General features: G+C 45.9%; 2 protein-coding genes and 1 long non-coding RNA gene across 5 annotated transcripts in view; 1 reads left to right on the top strand and 2 right to left on the bottom strand.

The window, feature by feature from the left end:
- Positions 1 to 608: 608 nt before the first annotated feature.
- Positions 609 to 4,742, bottom strand: LOC129817423 (uncharacterized). Its single transcript, XR_008753704.1, has 2 exons — positions 4,653 to 4,742; positions 609 to 4,401 (listed from the first exon to the last, which is right to left on the bottom strand). It is a non-coding gene; the product is annotated as an uncharacterized LOC129817423 (long non-coding RNA).
- LOC129817422 (putative peptidyl-tRNA hydrolase PTRHD1) lies at positions 4,734 to 5,794 on the top strand. Its single transcript, XM_055872639.1, has 2 exons — positions 4,734 to 4,943; positions 5,226 to 5,794. The coding sequence occupies exons 1-2, from the start codon at positions 4,734 to 4,736 to the stop codon at positions 5,394 to 5,396; spliced, it is 381 nt and encodes a 126-aa protein (XP_055728614.1). The 3' UTR covers positions 5,397 to 5,794.
- Positions 5,795 to 6,132: 338 nt separating this feature from the next.
- The window catches only part of LOC129817418 (nuclear receptor coactivator 1-like), a 109,829-nt gene continuing 95,256 nt past the window's right edge, over positions 6,133 to 20,705 (bottom strand). For all 3 annotated transcript variants that reach the window (XM_055872629.1, XM_055872630.1, XM_055872631.1), the window contains 14 exons: positions 20,481 to 20,582; positions 19,658 to 19,798; positions 19,300 to 19,447; positions 17,966 to 19,064; positions 16,990 to 17,413; positions 16,683 to 16,850; positions 16,399 to 16,516; positions 16,080 to 16,248; positions 15,506 to 15,787; positions 13,521 to 13,619; positions 12,775 to 13,159; positions 12,349 to 12,523; positions 11,885 to 12,044; positions 6,133 to 11,681 (listed from right to left, as the gene is read on the bottom strand). In XM_055872629.1, coding sequence (XP_055728604.1) covers positions 11,514 to 11,681; positions 11,885 to 12,044; positions 12,349 to 12,523; positions 12,775 to 13,159; positions 13,521 to 13,619; positions 15,506 to 15,787; positions 16,080 to 16,248; positions 16,399 to 16,516; positions 16,683 to 16,850; positions 16,990 to 17,413; positions 17,966 to 19,064; positions 19,300 to 19,447; positions 19,658 to 19,798; positions 20,481 to 20,582 — 3,638 coding nt within the window. In that variant the 3' untranslated portion in view covers positions 6,133 to 11,513. The remainder of the gene's footprint in view (positions 11,682 to 11,884; positions 12,045 to 12,348; positions 12,524 to 12,774; positions 13,160 to 13,520; positions 13,620 to 15,505; positions 15,788 to 16,079; positions 16,249 to 16,398; positions 16,517 to 16,682; positions 16,851 to 16,989; positions 17,414 to 17,965; positions 19,065 to 19,299; positions 19,448 to 19,657; positions 19,799 to 20,480; positions 20,583 to 20,705) is intronic.

Here is a 20,705-nt window from a genome sequence, read left to right as displayed (position 1 = left end):
CTCTGAAGATCTATCCAGTCATGGATGGGTCTGTTGCCGAAAAAATGCACATGTTCATGGCTGAGTCATAATGGCGGATATCATACGCAAAGTAGACTCGAATTGAAACTGTCCTAAATGTTAACTTCAATGTGTTAATGCTTAACCACAATTCAGTGGTAATCCCAAAATGTGCAAGGCAGACAAAACTCTGCAAGTGTTGAAACTTAAATTTGCTTACAAATCCTGTGGTTCTATGTTGAAATCATGTAATGCCAGTCATTTCAAAAATATTGTTCGATCATCATCTTCTATATGACAGAACATCAGACATCCGAAATCTAGCCACAAGCAAATATGAAAATGACTACTTAACCTATATTAGTACATTAACAATAGACATAATAGCATACCCTATTTGTGGAACATCCATCGTTGAATAAAATAAAATAAAAAAAGAGTTGTCACCGCTTGAACTTCCTGAATAGAGAAATCATGTCTCCTCCCACACCTGCAATCACACATGTACAGTTCGTCCTGTTAATAGGACTGTGAGATAAAGCTTTCCATCTTTCTAAATCAAATCAATGCTAACCAATTCAAATTAAAGGATTTATACCATTGATCTATTTTTATTTTGACAATTTATTCATTTGAAGTGAATCATGATGCCAAGTGATTATGTAGATTACAGAAGTTGAAAGACACGATAGATGCGGTTGCAGAGAATCTATGAGATTGATGTGTGTTCATGTAGTAATAGACATTAAGTGAAACCTTGCTTGATGGAGCAATGTGTGTCTCATATAAACACACTGCATTGCCTTCTAATGGATAATACTGGACAGAGTGTAAAACAGTAATAAAATGTAGCTGCAGTACCAGTAATAGAACAGTATCTCACTGTAACAAGCACCCTGGTCTTACATGTGGCCTGACCAGTGGCGACCCATTATTCAGAGCCCCACCTGTTTTGAACGCCACATGTTTTTGGGGATTGCCTGTTTTGCATATTATTTTGGCATTAATACATGTCACATATCAGTTTGCAAACAATGTATAAAAAAAGAAACTCAGCAAAAAAAGAAACGTCCCCTTTTCAGGACTCTGTCTTTCAAAGATAATTAGTCAAAATCCAAATAACTTCACAGATCTTCATTGTAAAGGGTTTAAACACTGTTTCCCATGCGTGTTCAATGAACCATAAACAATTAATGAACATGCACCTGTGGAACGGTCGTTAAGACACTAACAGCTTACAGACAGTAGGCAATTAAGGTCACAGTTATGAAAAAACTTAGGACACTAAAGAGGCCTTTCTGCTGACTCTGAAAACACCAAAGGAAATATGTCCAGGGTCCCTGCTCATCTGTGTGAACGTGCCTTAGGCATGCTGCAAGGAGGCATGAGGACTGCAGATGTGGCCAGGGCAATAAATTGCAATGTCTGTACTGTGAGACGCCTAAGACAGTGCTACAGGGGGACAGGATGGACAGCTGATAATCCTCTCAGTGGCAGACCACGTGTAACAACACATGCACAGGATCGGTACATCCGAACATCACACCTGCGGGACAGGTACAAGATGGCAACAACAACTGCCCGAGTTACACCAGGAATGCACAATCCCACCATCAGTGCTCAGACTGTCCGCAATAGGCTGAGAGAGGCTGGACTGAGGGCTTGTAGGCCTGTTGTAAAGCAGGTCCTCACCAGACATCACCGACAACAAGTCGCCTATGGGCACAAATCCACCGTCACTGGACCAGACAGGACTGGCAAAAAGTGCTCATCACTGACGAGTGGCAGTTTTATCTCACCAGGGGTGATGGTTGGATTCGCGTTTATCATCGAAGGAATGAACGTTACACCGAGGCCTGTACTCTGGAGCGGGATCGATTTGGAGGTGGAGGGTCCGTCTTGGTCTGCAGCAGTGTGTCACAGCATCATCGGACTGAGTTTGTTGTCATTGCAGGAAATCTCAAAGCTGTGCGTTACAGGGAAGACATCCTCCTCCCTCATGTGGTACCCTTCCTGCAGGCTCATCCTGACATGACCCTCCAGCATGACAATGCCACCAGCCATACTGCTCGTTCTGTGTGTGGTTTCCTGCAAGACAGGAATGTCAGTGTTCTGCCATGGCCAGCGAAGAGCCCGGATCTCAATCCCATTGAGCACGTCTGGGACCTGTTGGATCGGAGGGTGAGGCCTAAGGCCATTCCCCCCAGAAATGTCCGGTGGAAGAGTGGGGTAACATCTTCCTTGGTGGAAGAGTGGGGTAACATCTCACAGCAAGAACTGGCAAATCTGGTGCATTCCATGAGGAGATGCACTGCAGTACTTAATGCAGCTGGTGGCCACACCAGATACTGACTGTTACTCTTGATTTTGACCACCCCTTTGTTCAGGGATACATTATTACATTTCTGTTAGTCACATGTCTGTGAAACTTGTTCAGTTTATGTCTCAGTTGTTGAATCTTGTTATGTTCATACAAATATTTGTTTGCTGAAACAAACACAGTTGACAGTGAGAGGACATTTTTTTTTTGCTGAGATTGATTGATATATATATATATATATATCAATCAATCAAAGAGTTAATAAAGCTGCATACAAACATGGTCTCTTTTTTATTTTCTTGACTAAGGCAGCTCCAAAATGCAGTTGCTTCAGCATAGCTCAGTGCTTTCTGTGGTGGTGGGGCAAGCCGGCAGACAATTTTTTTAAATATTTTTTTTATTTTACCGTTATTTTACCAGGTAAGTTGACTGAGAACACGTTCTCATTTGCAGCAACGACCTGGGGAATAGTTACAGGGGAGAGGAGGGGGATGAATGAGCCAATTGTAAACTGGGGATTATTAGGTGACCATGATGGTTTGAGGGCCAGATTGGGAATTTAGCCAGGACACCGGGGTTAACACCCCTACTCTTACGATAAGTGACTACCTCAAGCTCTAAACCCTCAGCGGTAGTAATCACACCTGTGGGGAGAGGGGCATTCTTCTTACCAAACCACATAACCTTTATTTTGGAGGTGTTCAGAACAAGGTTAAGGGTAGAGAAAGCTTGGGGAATCAGGGAGGGGCCATCAGGGGAGGGGCCATCTGAGTATAAGACTGTATCATATGCATATAAATGGATGAGAGAGCTTCCTATTGCCTGAGCTATGTTGTTGTAAATTGAGAAGAGCGTGGAGCCTAGCATCGAGCCTTGGAGTACTCCCTTAGCCGGCAGTCATCATCATGAATCAAGTCGACAATCTGTTGGCATATCCTTTTTAATCCTTGCCATATGAAGATAAATAATGAAGAAAAATTATAGATAAAACGTATCGGTGCTCATCGGCGATTGGACATAAATATTACACAACAAGTTGGTTGTGATTCAACCTTTTTTTGGGGGGGGGGGGGGTTCCCAGTTGTCTTGAAAGCACCATAAATCCAGATAGTAATAAAAGTTTGACAAAATTTGCCCACAAAGGACTGCTGCACCACCTTCCTGTTCAAGTGAGCACAGCACAACAAGGTGAGTCCAAAAATGTATTGTCTGCTGCCGCATAAATTATGTAATATGCCAAGGAGATATGTGTTCTGTAGCTAAGAAAGTAATACTAATTGTATGTTGTGTAGTAAGATGTTAGTAGCCCATGTGCCTCACCCTAATAATTGTCTATTTTCACCTCTTAATTTCACCTACTGTTCTGACTTGGTGATGCACATGTAGCCTATAACCTGTTTTTGAGAAATGTGATCATCGAATATTGTAAGAGCTTTCATTGTCTGCTTATATGCCCCCTTTAATTATCCTGCGGTTCTGACTTGGTGTAGAGGGAGAACACTTTAAGAACGGCCCATGTTCTGAATTCTGTCGCTGTACATTTCAAAAGTGCTGAACAAATAGTTATATTGAAGTCCGTCCTAGCTCGCTCATTAATGTCTGAATCAAAATGACCCGCTTGTTGTCACTTATGCCATAGTTTGTACATCTCAATTGTCAGTAGAAACCACATTTGTTTAAACAAGTCAGCCATATCAGCCGTGTCTTTTTTAAAGGCAGTAAATGAGGCTGAATGAACTGTTTTGCTGCCAGACAAGGCTCCGCTGATAGCCAGATGTAGCAGTGGTAAGATGTTGGACTGCTGTTGGGACAGCTTTATGTAGGCCCTAACAGTTTGTGGGCACCGTTTGTCACCGTTATAGTGCAATTAATGTATTGTTTAGTGTTGTGTCTTTGCTGGCATACAACCCAAATTTTTTGTTTTGTTTGCCCCAACAATATTTACATGCTAAAATCACCACTGGGCCTGACCCATGCCACCTCGGGATACAGGGCACTGGAGTTTGGACAGCAGTCTTTTCTTTATGGTCCTCCACAACAGGATTCCTCCATGTGGGACTACATGTGTCTGTGGCCCTGGCCTGGACAGATGAGGGGAACAAAAACAGGCCAACAGTTAGAGCACAATAATCTCCCTCATTAGCAGCAGATTTGCCTGGCATAAACATCGGTTTCCAGGTCATACATGCAAAAACATGATCATTTGATAACTGGGGTATGAAAGACAAGCGACATACAGATGTCTGCTGTCATGCAATGCAAGCCACTTGACATTTATTTTAGATAAGGATGTGTCTCTTTCTTTGGCCATAAGGTGGCATACAGTACCTACCCGGAAGATAAATAAACCAGAATTTGCAGCAAAGCCAGCAAGAGCCTTTAAGCTGCCTCACGCCACCATTACCGACTGAAGATGGCGGCGTCAGGCACCGCAGCCCCCCGTTGCCTTGTCCAGTATGTTGTAGTCCGTTCGGATCTGGTCCATACGTTGTCCTGGCCATTGGGAGCGGTTATATCGCAAGCCTGCCATGCTGCCACCGCCGCCATTCATCTTAACTACAACGATCCAGACACGCAGGAGTACTTGGCAGAATTGGACAGCATGCACAAAGTGGTGCTTCAGGTAGTTGGGACTGCTAGCAAGTTTATCAACATTATACTTCTACTAGTTAACTAAATACCAGTATTTTCCGTAGTGCGCAAACGTGTGCGCAAATTGACTCGGCACATGCGCAGTTGGCTCATATCAAGCTGCATAAAAATAGCCTCTCAATACAAAATCATTTGTACGTTTCTTTATGTAATGTAAATATAGTAGGATGGAAGTTATGCAGTGGTATAAGATGGGATGTAGAGAAAACGAATGCTTGTGAAGTGATTCTTTCTCATCATCTGTGTTTGTCAGGCTCTGGACCAGGCCTCCCTGTCCAGCCTGTCTGAGACGCTGACAGAGAAGGGGGTAGCTCACAAGCTGTGGATCGAACAGCCAGAGAACGTCCCCACCTGCCTGGCCCTGAAGCCTTACCCTAAAGACACTGTACGTCCTCTGCTGCGCAAGTTTAAACTGTTCAATTGACACAGAAGGACCCCTGTACATGCATGCATGTGGTGAATGGATTCTGGACCACAGCTCCACACCAGTTAAGACGTTCTTTTTTGGGCGGTTGACCTGTGCATCTCGGTGAGGAACCATCATTCAGTGTCTGTGCTTCAGATTCATAAGGAAAAATCTCACTCTGATAAGCAGTGTATTATCTGTCCTACAGTAACAGGGAGACATCACTCACTGAACCATGCCATAAAATGGCCATTTAAAGAGTGGATGTCTGGCCATGTAATTTGATGTGGCCACATATCTTGTGATTCAATGAAAGGGTGAATTGGTGACAGGTTATGTAAGGTCTTTCTCTAGCTGCTGATGAGTGGAATCTGTTTACAAACTTAGTAGATGCAATAAAACATTAATGATTCTAATTTGTGTCTTGTATTATTAGTCTGAATAAATGAATTGAGGTTGAAAGAGAATGTAGCTAATGGCAAAGTCAATTAAGAACAAAATCTTATTTACAATGACGGCCTACACCGGCCAAACCCGGACGACGCTGGGCCAATTGTGCGCCGCCCTATGGGACTCCCAATCACAGCCGGTTGTGAAACAGCCTGGAATCGAACCAGGGTGTCTGTAGTGACACCTCTAGCACTGAGATGCAGTGCCTTAGGCTGCTGCGCCACTCAGGAGCCCTAGTGACAGTAATGAAATGAAGAGTGAAGTATATAGTAATAAAATAGAGAATCAACCAAAATTACATAACCTGTTTTACACGGTGCTTTTATTGCGATGTGTTGCATTCTCACATTCATGGATGTTATAGATTTGTTAGTCAAAGCATCATTTACTTTCAAGGTCAGCATCTTCACCTTGGAAAAGCAACAGAGGGACCGAACGCACGAGGTGTATGTGTAGAAGTGTGTAAACTTTGAACTAATCCCAGTCTGAGCAGCCACATACCTCCCCAAAAAAACGGACAGACAAATAAGACATTTCAGTAGATGCAAAAACGGTTTGTTTTTCAGCCTACAGGGGGGACCCCCTGTAGGTACTGGACCCAGCCTGAGACTGATTGTCTACAATGTCCTAAGAAAAGGTAGGATTTATTCCAGGTATTACACCTGGACACAGAAATAAAAACATGCATAATTCTTCCAGATACTTCATTCATATTGTCCTACACAGCTGCTCCGATGCCTCTTTAAAAACAAGTTTATACAAGTATAATAAACATAACTGGACAAAATGTGTCAAATATATATATATATATATATATATATATATATATACATATATTTATATTATTTTTACAGGGGAAAAAGTGGAACCTCGTTTCAATGAGAAATCATTGCCCTTATAAGTGGCGAGATACAAGCTTTTGAGTTCTCCAACCACAACCAACTTCAGTCTCGATAAGGCAGCACATATAATACTTGACAAACATCATCAGCAAACAGTTGCTCCAATAATCTAACAGTTGAGAGGTAATATCTGTGTAGGGTACAGTGCAGTACTCTTGTCTAAGGATGTTACTTCTGTATTAGACAGTATGTGATAAGGTGGCGAAGAAATGCAAAAGTGATAGCAGTAAACGTATGTAGGGCTGTTACTGCTTGGTAGGTATTACTAAGCCTAGAAACATAATGAATAGAACTGATGCTACACTATATAGCAGAGTACAATAATTGCAGGGAGCATAGCTGAGGGGGAATGTTTTGAACAGTTGAAGCTGCTGCAAGACAAGACGTATGAGTGTAAGCGCGTTAGTTAGCTGATGGCCAAGGGAAGGGGCAGTGGATCACCTGAAGAAGATACGCATAGTTTAGATTGAGGATCTGTGGCAGAGTGAACTGAAACTACATAGATTAGTAGTAGAGAAAGTACACTTCTCTTTAGTCATCATATTGATCTGCTATACAACCAAGTTCTTTGTTTTTAAGAACCTGAGAAATGACTAGGATTACTAAAGAAAAGTCAAATCAATATTTTACTTTCTAATACATTCAGAGGATTTCCTTTTTTTCTTCCTAATCGGGAAATAGTAATCTGATTTGAACAGTATTCATGATGGCCTGTTTCCTCTTAATAATTCTGATATAAAGTGCAAAACTAGATTGTATTTCTTGCAAATTCCTGGAATATTTAGATATTTAGTAAAAAAGTAATGTAAAATACAGCAAACTTGTTTTATAAAGGTAAAGATAAGAAAATCCTCATTAACATTATCATCAAACAGCGAGGAGCAGTCCTCTATGCAGAAAATATATACAAGAGGCACCTCAAATTTGGTATAAAGTATTCAGCTAAATACATTAATATTTTTTAATGAGATTCAGTTGATAGATCAGACAATTATCAACAACACTAGTTTAAGTTAAAAAAAAACGAAAGTTAGGTAGTTTTTTTTCTTCTCTTCAAGAAACTAATGACTGAAAATACCATGATTTAAATAATTGATTCAGATTCTAGTGTGGCTTTGAATACTTAAATCAGTGTGAAATAAATGCTTTTCGCTAAGGTGCATAGCTAGCTGTTGCAACGTTCTCTCTTCCTGTAAACAATGACAGCACGTCAGGCCATACAATACTTTTTGCATCTTTGCTAGGAGTCAATGGCAACAGGGAGAATAAGTTTCTAACTGATCATACTTTGGGAAATTCCAAAGAATACAAGTTACATAAAAATACTATAGCTGATAGGTCACTTGTCAGTATCTTAGGACAAAACGTGTCAAAAAGGAAATAAAGGACAAACAGGCAAAGCACAAACTACCACAAATTAGTCATGTGGTCAAAGAAGAGCTAGTATGTATAGGTATGAGACTATTTCATTTTAGAAAATTTAACAAACGCTACATTTTGTCTCATCCAATTGCATGAGGCTTGCATATGATATGAATTAAACATCTTGAAGCTTTGGTCATTACTTCTGACAATGCAAAAAACTACATCAGGCGATCTACAAAAGCCCACTTAACTACCGAAGCCATGCTTCTCAGAATCCAAGGTTCCACTTTCTCAGATCTGTTTAAACTTTTTGATAACAGATAAATTAAATAATATGGCCTTTTAAAATGAACCCGTACAAAAGCCAATCCATGCTGCTTCTCTCTCAGTAAAATCACATTCAGCAGTCGCTAAACCATTCCCTCACATAAAGAGCAATCTGAAAAACACCCACAGGAAAACTTGCAGGTATCTAAAAAGAAGAAGAAATCAAATCAGGACATAATCGGTTTCCATCTTAACACCAGATACACAGTATTAATCACATACATACACACACTCAGTCATATACATCAAAATGAAAAAATGTAAAATAAAATGGAAGCGAGTAGTTAATACCACAAACTTGGAGCACTACATTTTGTTGATTCTGAACAAATACATATTCACATTGTCTGTTATATACATGTTAACATGTTGAAGAACCAGTTCAAATATTTACCTTGTACCTGTACTGAATGGACTGTCTTTGCCATTGAGCAGGTCTTGCTTAAAGTAATGTCTGTTTGTTAATGAGCGTTGTCTAATGGTGCTTTGTATTTGGCATATTATATCCCAAATGCTAAACAGTTGATATTAACAGATCGGATTAACTTCCACATTTGATGCAGCTCTATTACCACTATCCATACAGAAATGCCTGTTCCTCAATGAGGAGCAAAGGCTGGAGAGAATGTGAAGATGAAAAAAAACAAACACGTTATCCTTTGTAATACTTCTGTGAGTGTGAAACCTTTAGCTGGTACCCCATATAGTACACGTATACTGAAAACAAATGAAATCCTTCCACAAACATTCTGTTGTTCATTTGTGTTTCTTCCGTGTGTTTTGTAAAGTGTATGTTAATTTACATGAACCAAACAGTGGCTGAGGAATGGCTTTAACCTTGATAAATACTAACTGTTAACCCACGGCCCGTTCAAATAGAAAAGAAAAATGTAACATTATCAGAAGAGAAGGACACTGAAATACCTCATTTAATTATATATTAAATAGGGTAAAAGCAAAGCAACATTTTAAGTTTCTTAAAATACACAGGAACAATTGGTATGTAAAATCAAGGTATATCTGTTTCACAAATGTTTTTTTCTGTAAAAGTATTCAAATTGGAAATTGCTACCAGCTTTTCATGTCAACTGTAATCGACATCACACAAAATGATCCCATTTTCAGTTTGAATTTGAGTTGTATGGTGAGGACGCCTGAGCCACTGTTTGGGTACAGTATAAAGCACACGCACACAGACACCATTGAAACTGTACATAAAGTGATTCACAAATCATAGAACATTGGCGTTCAGTTTGAGTTGGTGTTCAGTTTGAGGTCTCCGGAGGAGGATGGTGATCATACATGCTATTTCAACTGATCATCCCTAACCCTCCTCGGTTATTAGCTGTGCTCGGGTAATGTTGCACACCTTGTGAAATACCTTGTATATACACAGCAGTGAGACATCTAGTTGGATAATAACAGTTATCCTTTAGAAAGCCTTGTTAATCAGAAATACAGGTACCCGGGATAGAGCAGAGAAGACAAAGTAGACTTGATTTTTCATTATCATTACAACGCCGCAAAACATTTATTTTGTCTCTTCAATTATGGTTATTGCTTGTTAATAGGTTCTTGTTTACTCCTATAAAAACATTGTGTTTGTTGGCAGGACTTTATGTGAATGAATGTGTATAGTAAATATCAACAGAGGTTAGCGCTGATAGACAGTGTCTGACTGGGCAACAGTAGGTCACATGAGCAGTCAAAAAGAGCTGTAGTGTGCGGCCAGTGGAGTGACATCATCACGGGCAGAGTCGGAGAGAGAGAGAGAGAGCTGTGTTTCCAAGACAACACCCCATTCAACATCCATCACTTCTTAGTGAGGAAATTCTACTGTTACTAGCTACAACATATTCATGTCTTTGTGTGATATTGATAATCCACTCCTGTTTGTTTTGAGGTTAATTTAAGAATATTGAAACATTCAATGGGATGCCAAAAGAGCAGAGCTAGCCATTTCTAAATCAAATCGCAAAAATTCTTATACCAAGATTTTCTTTTTTCACATTACAGAATACAGAGACAGTTCCCCACCACAACATTTAGCAGTGTTACATTTTCATAATGCCAAATGTCGCCTTAAAACATAACTGACATCTTAGACGCTGCAATTTTTTAAAAAGGGGGGTAAAAACCTGCAATGAATCGCAATGTATAGTTTGAGCTCAAAATGACAGTTGCTTTTTAGAGTAATTAAATTACGCTTTTGAAAGGAAAGTAGATAGTGTGAATTCATCTCATCCTTGCTGGACAATACTACCCAGCTGCACGGTTCTACATGGAAAAACAACACTGACAGGCCAAAGAGAGCCCATTGTGGCTTGTATTCACAGACGCTGGGGAGAAAAATGTGTAGGACAGACAGTTAAGTTTGACAGTCAGGTAGTTAGAAAATGCCCTCCCAGGAAAGACAGTGTTGCCAACTGAACAGAGCAGAGCAGTCTCCCATCCCATCCTGGCCGTGATGCTTGTTGTCCTGACGACGCAGATGACGAGAACAGAAAAACAAAAACGAGAGCTGGGAACTTCCTCCCATCAGGCACTGCAGTGGAGAGAGCCAGTCAGTCACAGATCCAGCTGAAACTGAGCTTTCCATTGCAGAGGTTAAAAACCTAACATTCTTAAAACGTTGTCCCCACAACATCGCCCCACCTGCCCCGCGCGAGGCAAAAAGGCGAGACGACGGGTTAACCACCCAAAGCTGAGCTCAGCTGCACGCTGCTCGCACTCCCAAAACGTACTGCTGCGACGGCCTGATGGAACGGGCCAATAAGGAACCAGGTCATGTTTTGACGACCGCGACGACTTGGCAAAACCGGAACCTGATTCCTTTCACAGAACAGGAAGCAGACTTTGTGTTGAAAGTATGTAACCAGGAATGAGTGCTGAACGATCGTTGCGGTCTTACGGTACGGGCTGAGGCTGTCAGGCAGGTAGACAGACACGCTGTTACCTGGACCTCAGTCTCCCTCCCAGGGCCTTCCTAACCAGTCCAGCAGGCAGCTGTCTAAAACCAAAGGTGAAAAAGAAAAGAGGTTGTGGTGGTCTATGGAGAACCTTTCCGCTGGCAGGCAGCTGAGCTGAGGAGTCACTCTGTGAGGAGCTGCTGGAGGAGGCTCTTCTGCTGGGACTGGCTGCTCTGAGGCCCCTGGGGTCCTTTCTGGGGGCCTATGGACCCCGGCTGGTTTAGGTAGGAGTCGCTGCCCACCAGGTTCACCGTACACTGGACGTCGGCAAACACTTGAACCTGCTGTACCTGATGAGGAGAGGAGGGAGAGAGGACATCAGTGGAGAAAGGAGGGAGGAGAACAGAAGGAAATGAAAGTGATAGGAGAGAGCCTTAGTGAAATGGTTCACCACAACAGTTTTGGTCAAATGGCAGTTTGGATGGTCTGTTACTGCTTTTCTACTCGAGGAATTCTAAGTTGCGGAGGCTGACTTCAGGTGTGGCACCCTCACCTGATCGTTACACATGGAGTTGCCAAGGTTACTGTTGCCCAGGCCAACGGGTGGTCCCATGGGAGGTAGTGAGCCCACACCCCCTGAGCCTCCTGCCATTGACACGGTGATACTCATGTTGTTGTAGACCCCCTGTTGCTGACCAGACTGGCTGAATAAGCTGACACACAAGACAGAACACAAAGTCATGATACCAGTGGTTTTATGTACACTCCTCTTTCAGCTGCTATATCTGGTCATTATAACTACCAAGACTTATAACTATAGACTTCAAAGAATGAACCACATCTGGTATAATGTTACATAAGTGCTTGTTAAAAAGAATTCTCTAAGAAGCAAACAGGTCATTATTATGTAATAATGATGTAATAACCATCTGACCGTGTCATTTCTATGTAGATGCCAAGTCAATAACGGGCTATGCAATTTACATGTTTACACACGCATGGCTCTGGCCACCTCACCTGTTGCTGCCCATGCCAGCTTGCTGCCAACTCTTCATGTCAGGTGACTGGTACCCAGGAGGAGGCTGGGCTTGCTGGAGCAGAGGACTCTGGGAGGTGGAGTTCTGAGGGGACAGCAAGGGGCTGGTGGGACTGAGCTCTAGCGGGAACGAGGGTTCTCCTTGCTGGACCATACCTTTGAGGAAAAAGACAGAGAGATAGTGTTAGAACATTCTAGAGTCTAAAACATTTTCATATTGATATTTGTCAGCAGCACTCTATTCCATTTTCTATGGATCCTGTCTGCAAACTACTTTATATCACATTTTGATATTGACAATGTCAGCACATTGTACTGACAATTCCTGATGCTATCGAGACAGAACCATCAACCAGACATAATCTAGCAGTGATTATGGTGGATACCTAGGTAGCCTAGTCACTCACCCGGTCCTCCAAACTGCTGGAAGAGCCCAGGCTGGACCGCCGAGTTCACCCCCCCAAACTGTCCCTGCATCCCACCCATCATGGCTGAATGGCTGCCCATGGGGCCCAGACCCGACAGCTTGGGGTCCAGGGGCCCTCCCATGGGATTGAAGAGGCTGGGAGAGCTGGGTGGGTTTCCTGACATGGGGCTGTAGCCTGGAGGGTAGCTAAACTGTTGTTGCTGTGGCTGGGGTCCTTTTTGTCCCCTGGTGGCCCCAATAGGCCCCCCGGTCCCCATGCCTTGCCTCATCAACATGACCTTCTGCTGCAGGAGCTGCCTCTGGCGGTGCTGGAAGCTGTAGAGCTCCCGCTGCCTCTGGGCCAGCATCTGGGCGTTTAGAGGAGGCTGCAGGGAGAGAGGATAGGGGACTTATAGGAGACACCTTCTGTCCGCAAAACAGCCCTCACATTCATGCATAGATTCCCAAATGACCTATACCATTTGAAATAGACTGGAAGGTACTTCCTTCAGAGAGAGGGAGATGGATGGACAGAGAAGAGAATCAGGCCCTTTGTTTTCGTACCAATAACTCAGTATAACTAGCTATGATGCTTAGGACTTACTCAATACACACCATGCCGAAAGAGGGAGAGAAACAGAGTAAGAGAAAAGGATTGGAGACAGAGAAAAACAATTACGAGAACAAGAGAGAAGGAAGCGTGAGGACAGGATTGATGGTGATCGTGAGTTCTCCAGAAACACTCACCTGAGAGGGTATATGAGGCTGCTGCACTCCCTGACGCATCCCCATGGTAACGTGAGCTCCCCCTGGGAACTGGCTCATGGCAGCCAGCCTGTTCTGCAGCTGGCAGAGAGAGAGCGAGAGGGGAGTGAGTCACACGACTGATAGAGAGGAGGGAGGGAGGGGAGAAACAATAGAGGGAGGAGAGGAGGAAGGGAGTGGACTAAGTGAAGAAATGAGAGACGAGAGAGGAGTGAGAGCAGATAGAAGGAAAAGACAGGATTGAGATAAAAAAAATGGACTGATGAGTGAAGTGTGTGAAAGAAAAAGCTCATGAGAAGAGAACTGATAGAAAGGAAACGGGAGATGGGAACTCCACATCTGATCAGGAGACGTGTGTTAAAGACTAATAAAGAGGACCAGGAATGAGAACAAAGGAGTTGTGCTGAAATCCAGATTCTTAATATCCTTTACTTTGCCATGAGGTCTTTTAAATCAACATGAGCAGCTAGCAGAAGAAGCACTAAAGTCCTAATAATAATATGCAGAGACCGCTGTGTGGGAACCGTGAGTAAGAGCAGCATGTGTGAGGGGAGCGGGATGGAGAGAGACCTTGAAGAAGAAAAAAAAAAGGAGATGTGAGCCACATTTGTGTGGGAGCAGGCTGACAACACATCAGGCGGTCTCTCTCTCTCTCTGTGTGTGTGTGAACGGAGTTACATATAGAGCAAAAAGGATAATAAACAATCAATCCCAGTGAATATACAGCACATACAGTACTCTCCTACCATAGATGGGCTTGTAGCAGCCATTTAGTTCCCATGTGTTTGTTCTGCTGTACCATAATGGAGCATAAGAGGTTCTCCTCCTCACATGACCATCCATTTCACCGCGCTAGCTAGCCCTGCGTAGCCACACAACACAATGGCACATTACCACAATGTAGGGCTGCCCAGTCGGCCAGGAGGGAGATTTACTATTGCCAAGCCAGTGTTTAACGAGCGCTGGCTCTGACTAGGATTAAAAGGCAACGCTGCGTGATACAGGCTTCATTAACGTAAACAAGACCTGTTAAAACTCACCTCCCTCCTGTGTAGAGGAGAGGAGGGAATCAACTACGCCCACGTTAGAAAGATGGACCAGGGGAGTGGGCCAGCCTGGCTAGGTAACTCTGTTCCTCTTGAGCAGCGGTGTCATGGTTTAATTCACACTTAACAAAAAATATAAACGCAACATGTAAAGTGTTGGTTCCATGTTTCATGAGCTGAAATAAAAGATCCCAGAAATGTTGTGCAGAAATGTGTTTGTATTCCTGTTAGTGAGCATTTCTACTTTGCCAAGGTAATCCATTAATCCTGCCAGGTGTAATATATCAAGAAGCTGATTAAACAGCATGATCAATACACAGGTGCACCTTGTGCTGGGGGAAATAAATGTGCAGTTTTGTCACACAACAGAATGCCACAGACATCTCAAGTTTTGAGGGAGCGTGCAATTGGCATGCTGTCTGTAGGAATGTCCACCAGAGCTGTTGCAAGAAAATGTAATGTTCCTTTCTCTACCATGTGTAGGTCCTGGGCTGCCTCCAACGTCATTTTAGAGAAGTACGTCTAACCGGCCTCAAAACCGCAGACCACGTGTAACCACGCCAGCCCAGGACCTCCACATCCGGCTTCTTCACCTGCGGGCTCATCTGAGACCAGCCACCCGGACAGCTGATGAACCTGAGGAGTATTTCTGCCTGTAATGAAGCCCCTTTGAGGGGTAAAACTCATTCTGATTGGCTGGGCCTGGCTCCCCAAGTGGATGGGCCTATGCCCTCCCATGGCTGCGCCCATGCCCATTAATTTCAATTGAATGATTTCCTTATATGAAATGTAACTCAGTAAAATCGTTGAAATGCATGCGTTTATATTTTTGTTCAGTATAGTTTAATCTGGTGTGTTAGTGCTGGGTTGGAACAAAAGTCTGCAACCCCTAATGTACCCGCTCTGCCCAGCCCATCCTACCTGCTGTGGGCCCTGCAGCCTCTGTTGCAGCTGTAACCTCAGCTGGTTGGGTGGCAGTCGGAGCTGGTTGGCAACGCCAGGCGCTCTGCCCATGCCCCCGGGGAAGGCCCCCCTGGGTGCCCCAAAGACCCCTATACCCTGCCCCATCTCTGGAGGGAACTGGCCAGGGGAGCCAGTGCTGAACTGAGAGGGGTAGCCAGGCAGCTTGGGGTCCATGGAGATGGGGGTGGCGGCAGGGGGCTGGGAGGGAAACCGTTGAGGGGTGGGGTCAAAGCAGCCGCCCTAGGGAGAGGAATGGATAGGGTCAATACTGGGTTAATTACAGTCCAACAAACTCTCCAGGACCAAACGAATCATTACGTGAAGCATGTATCGATGATTGCACTACTGTACTGGAGAGTAATGATTCTGTGGTGCTTTGGACAGGAATTTAAATTCCCTCTATATTTAGCTCTCATTCAGCTCTGCAGTGTAGTAGAATCAGGTTGTATGACAGTGCCTGTCCTCTTATATAGATAACACTTGAAGAAGGCTAACGTAATCTACTATCATTCTCCTCTTCCTGCGATCTCACCTGTACCAGCTTGTCGATGCCCAGGGCTCGGTCCAGCTCTGCCAGCTCACTCTCGTCCGTCCCACTCAGGAAGGACACCAGCTGGTCCAGGAGGGCCTTCTCATCGTTACGACCCTCTGGGGTGGTGGGGGGGCACAGCAGCTGGTCCAGCGGGCACGGGACACACTGCCTGCTCCACACACATAGGGAGTCAGGAACATGGGAGTCTGTGCATTCAATGTAAGGATGTGGAAGGTTTGGTTCTGTGTGCGTGTGAATTGGAATGTGAGCAATGAGGAATGTATGTGTCTGTGTGTCCACAAAGGAGTACTATACTCACTCCTGAGGGGAGGCCAGAGAGGCTTGCACGGGGTTTCCCATGCCTCCATCAAAGGACAGAGAGTCAGTCAGGGCCAGGGGCCGGAACTGCTGAGAGTCCGTCTCCATCTTAGACAACCCTGAAAGACAGCACACACAACTCTTAACGAACCCCCATGAAACAAACAACTAACACATAGATTCCATATTATTCTGTAATCATTATGTAATTTCCAACTATTTTCGGAAATGCCCTATAGATATTTAACGGATGATTGTTTGATATGAGCATATTCTAGTTCATACCGGTGTTGGAGTTGAACGAGTTCATGAGTCCAGGCTCTGTGTAGGGGCTGCTGCTGTCTTTCGGTGTCTGGAAGGGCTCCCCTTGTCCCTGTCCCTGGCTGGGGGTGGTGGGGCTGCAGAAGTCAAAGTGTGACTGGTTCTGCAGGCTGGAGGAGACATCCGTGAGCCCTGCACAGACACAAACAGACACATGGTCAGGATCAGTCCTTTCCTGGGTGGCCACGTGGAAAATGAAGACAGGCAGCATACAGTGGGATGACCCACTATGGTAACCCCTCACCCTTGAACCCCCTAATCCCTGCTGTACCTCGGCTTGGTGTTCGGGGAGGCTCCCTCTTCACGCTCATGGCTCTGGGAACGTTGGCCTCGCTTGGCTGGAGTAGGGTAGGGGATTGAAGCTGGTTCTGGGGTTGGAGATGGGTAGGGGACTGGAAAGGGGAATGAAGCTGGTTCTGGGGTTGGAGATGGGTAGGGGACTGGAGAGGGGACTGAAGATGGTTCTGAGGCTGGACCTGAGTAAGGGACTGAAGTTGGGGTTGAGGTTGGGAGGGGGACTGAAGCCGAGGCTGTGGAGGTGACTGGAGCCGAGGTTGAGGTTGGGTCTGGGGGCTATGGGACGACAGGGCCTGATGGTCACCCTTCTCCTCACTGCCCTGCTTGGCCCCAGCGGGGCCCCTGAGGGTGGGCAACAGCTGGCTGAGAGGGTCCAGGTTAGCAGGTCCACTGGGGAACTAAGAGAGAGGGAACGGGGCAAAGAATGAAAGGAAAGGACGGGAAGGGGGGGGGGGGGGGGGGGACAGGGACAGGGACAGGGAGAGAAAGCAAAGGTCAAAGAACTTCAAAGGCTGCCGCTGGAAGCTCTGTGCTGGGGAGAGACAAAGTCCTAGAGGGGCCACAAATAAACACAACTAGCTCCTGATATAAGAGGGCAGTGAGGGAGTGTTACTATGCGCTCAACATAAATAGAACAAATACAACAGCGAATCACATGCTCCCTTTAGAAGGCAGCAGCAGCATGCACTCAGGCAGCCCGCCAGCAAGGCACTCTCACGTTCCAGACACTGTGACAACCACAACAACAGGGATATCCAGAGTTACATATCCAATGTCCCCAATTCTAACCCCCGGCCCCGGCCCCAACCCTAAAACCTAACCCTATTCCTAACCTTAACCTTAACCCCAAACTTAAACTGTCTGAGAGTTCAGCATGTCTGGGACAGGATCTTGCCAACTCTGGATACTACTGGCACTGTGTATGAGGGGAGTAGGGCTGCAGACAATACCGGGTCTCTGGGCGGCCTGCTGTCTGCAGGACTGGGTTTGGGTTTGGGGCTGGCGCAGGCTGCAGCACAGGGCGTAGTGTCCCCGGTGGCCCTCTTCTCAGTCTTGACCCGGACCGTCTGCAGGCTGAGAGCGGCCGGAGGGGGCAGGTCTCTCAGGTCCTTCTCATCCGTGTCCAGGAGGAAGCGCAGCAGCTGGTGGTCCTGGGGGGTGGTGGGGGGTCCGTTGGGGTTGGCGGTGGCAGGGCTGGCAGGAGGCTCCTTCTTGATCTCAGACTCCTTGCCGTTGCCGCCCTCGGTCGGGCTGCTGTCCTGCAGGAGGCGGTGGAGGATCTTGTGGCGCTCCGTCAGCGTGCTGTGGGAGGCCGGGCACTGAGGGGTGGAGGTGGGTGTGTTGGGGTGGGTGTTAGGAGCGGTGTTGTTGGGGTCCCCAGGCGGCCCCACTCTGCCATTGTCCAGGAGCTGGTTGAGTTTGGGGTTACCCCCCAGGTACTCTCCTCCCCCACCTCCTCCTTTTCCCTCAGGGGGCTTGGCGGGGGGAGGGCGCGTTGGGGAGCTGGTGGGGGTGCTGGCCTTCCTCTGAGGTAGAGGGGAGGGCAGAGAGAAACCCAGGGGGGTCCCTGATCCACCGTCCCCACCAGAGTGCTGTCTGCTGAGGATTCCACCGCCCCCGCCACCACCTCCACCTCCTAAGGCCCCTGCCGGAGAGTGCAGGCCAGGAGTGGAAGGGGAGAAGGGGTTCCCTGGGACGCGCGGGCTGCCGCCCAGCCCCGGGCTGCCCCTGGGGGGCCTGGGCGACATGAATGAGGTAGGGATGGCTGTGAGGGGGCTGCCCAGGGGTGAGGGGCTGTTGACCTGCTGAGGACACAACCGGTTGGGCGTCAGGTACCCTGCTGAATGGCTGGTGGGTGTGGTGGGGGCGGTGGTGCCGGAGCTGTTTCCGTTGTTGAGATGGAGGCTAGAGGTGGGGCCTGGGGCTTGGCTGGCCTCGATGCCCGCCGGTAGGGCAGGGGAACGGGAAGGGTGGGAGGAAGCAGGGCTCCCATGGGTCAGTAGAAGGCTGGAGTTAGTGTTTTCCTGAGAGCTAGCAGTGTTGTGTTCCCTACAAGAGAAGGAAAACATTAACAAAACATCAGCTGGGTGAGAGAAATATTCTGGAAAAAGTATTGTTTGTTTATATCATTGGCACAAAAACACATTCCCATCAGCCTATACTATCCTATAGAATTCCTACCCTTACAACCATCGTTGATTGGCAATAAAGTAATCAACTCTACTTGTTCCACATGACCTGCCAGTTTGTGTGTTCTCCGTGCCTGCACGGTTGTGTGTGTTACCTGTCAATAGTGTGAATGCCCATGATGAAGGGCTGAACGTCGGATTTGGGGGGGCAGCAGAACTTGCAGCGGGTCTGAGCGCTGAGGGGGGTCCCGTCGCTCAGGTTGAACTGGTAAAGAGGACTGATGGCCGTGCCATGGGTCATCACTGGCAACACGCACATGCACAAACAACAATTGGCCTACTTATCATTGTGGCTTACTTTTAAGGAGAAAAAACATATAAGTTTTTGCAATAGTACCACACTGTACTTTGTTATTACAGTTTAATTATTGAGAAAAGTGCAAAAAGTTTCTTTCCCCTCTCCCTTCCTCCCTACTCTTCCTCATCCTCCACTTCTTTCCCCCTCCTCCTCACCCTCGTGGAGCAGCTTCTTGGCATGGGAGGGTTCTTTCCCCTGTGGCTGGAAGAATGCGTAGATGCACTTCCTGACCAGGTCCTCCCAGCCTGGTCGCCCCGTCGCCCGCAGAGCACTGGTCTCTATGGAGATGATTTTCCCTGGAGATAAACAGACACACACATCAAAAAACACACATCTGTAACCAGAGATACTGAGGCTCGGTGATGAAACCCAGATGGAGTTACATTATGAGGTCAGAGTTAGAGCTCCACAATGATACAAAATACATATTGTTTTTGCAACATTGTGGACCACTCAAAGTGAGTTTTGAGACACTCAGATGTAAATGGCAGTAGTAGTGAGAGCTGAAACCCTGTCATTTTCTTTCCTCTCTAGGTAGGTTTACCAACAAGCCTGTTTATTGTGCAACACTCTCTAGTTAGTCCACCTTCTGGAGCAACACTCTCTAGTTAGTCCGCCTTCTGGAGCAACACTCTCTAGTTAGTCCACCTTCTGGAGCAACACTCTCTAGTTAGTCCGCCTTCTGGAGCAACACTCTCTAGTTAGTCCACCTTCTGGAGCAACACTCTCTAGTTAGTCTACCTTCTGGAGCAACACTCTCTAGTTAGTCCACCTTCTGGAGCAACACTCTCTAGTTAGTCCACCTTCTGGAGCAACACTCTCTAGTTAGTCTACCTTCTGGAGCGACACTCTCTAGTTAGTCCACCTTCTAGCACAAAAGGAAAGCTCTCTAATCCACACATTGGAGTGTGTGTGTATGGAGTGTTTGTGTGCCAACAGCAGTTGCGAGGTAAAAGGTGAGAGGTCAGGGGTTAATACCTGTGGGATCCTGTTTGGTGATGAAGGACTCAGTGCTGATAGCGGGGAGCTGCTGGGGGCGAGGCATCCGACAGGCTATGCAGATCAGGCAGGTCTGCAGGTCTGGGCACAACACCAATCAAAGGTCAGAGTTAAGACTCTGACAGGTGTGTGTGTGTTGTGTGACTGTGCGTGTGACTGTGTGTGTGTGTGTGTGTGTGAGTGTGTGTGTGTTCGTTGTAATAC

Source organism: Salvelinus fontinalis, chromosome 20 (assembly GCF_029448725.1).
Source record: "Salvelinus fontinalis isolate EN_2023a chromosome 20, ASM2944872v1, whole genome shotgun sequence".
NCBI lineage: Eukaryota > Metazoa > Chordata > Actinopteri > Salmoniformes > Salmonidae > Salvelinus > Salvelinus fontinalis.
Note: the sequence above shows the minus strand (reverse complement) of the source record. Positions and strands in the feature narration are given on the sequence as shown.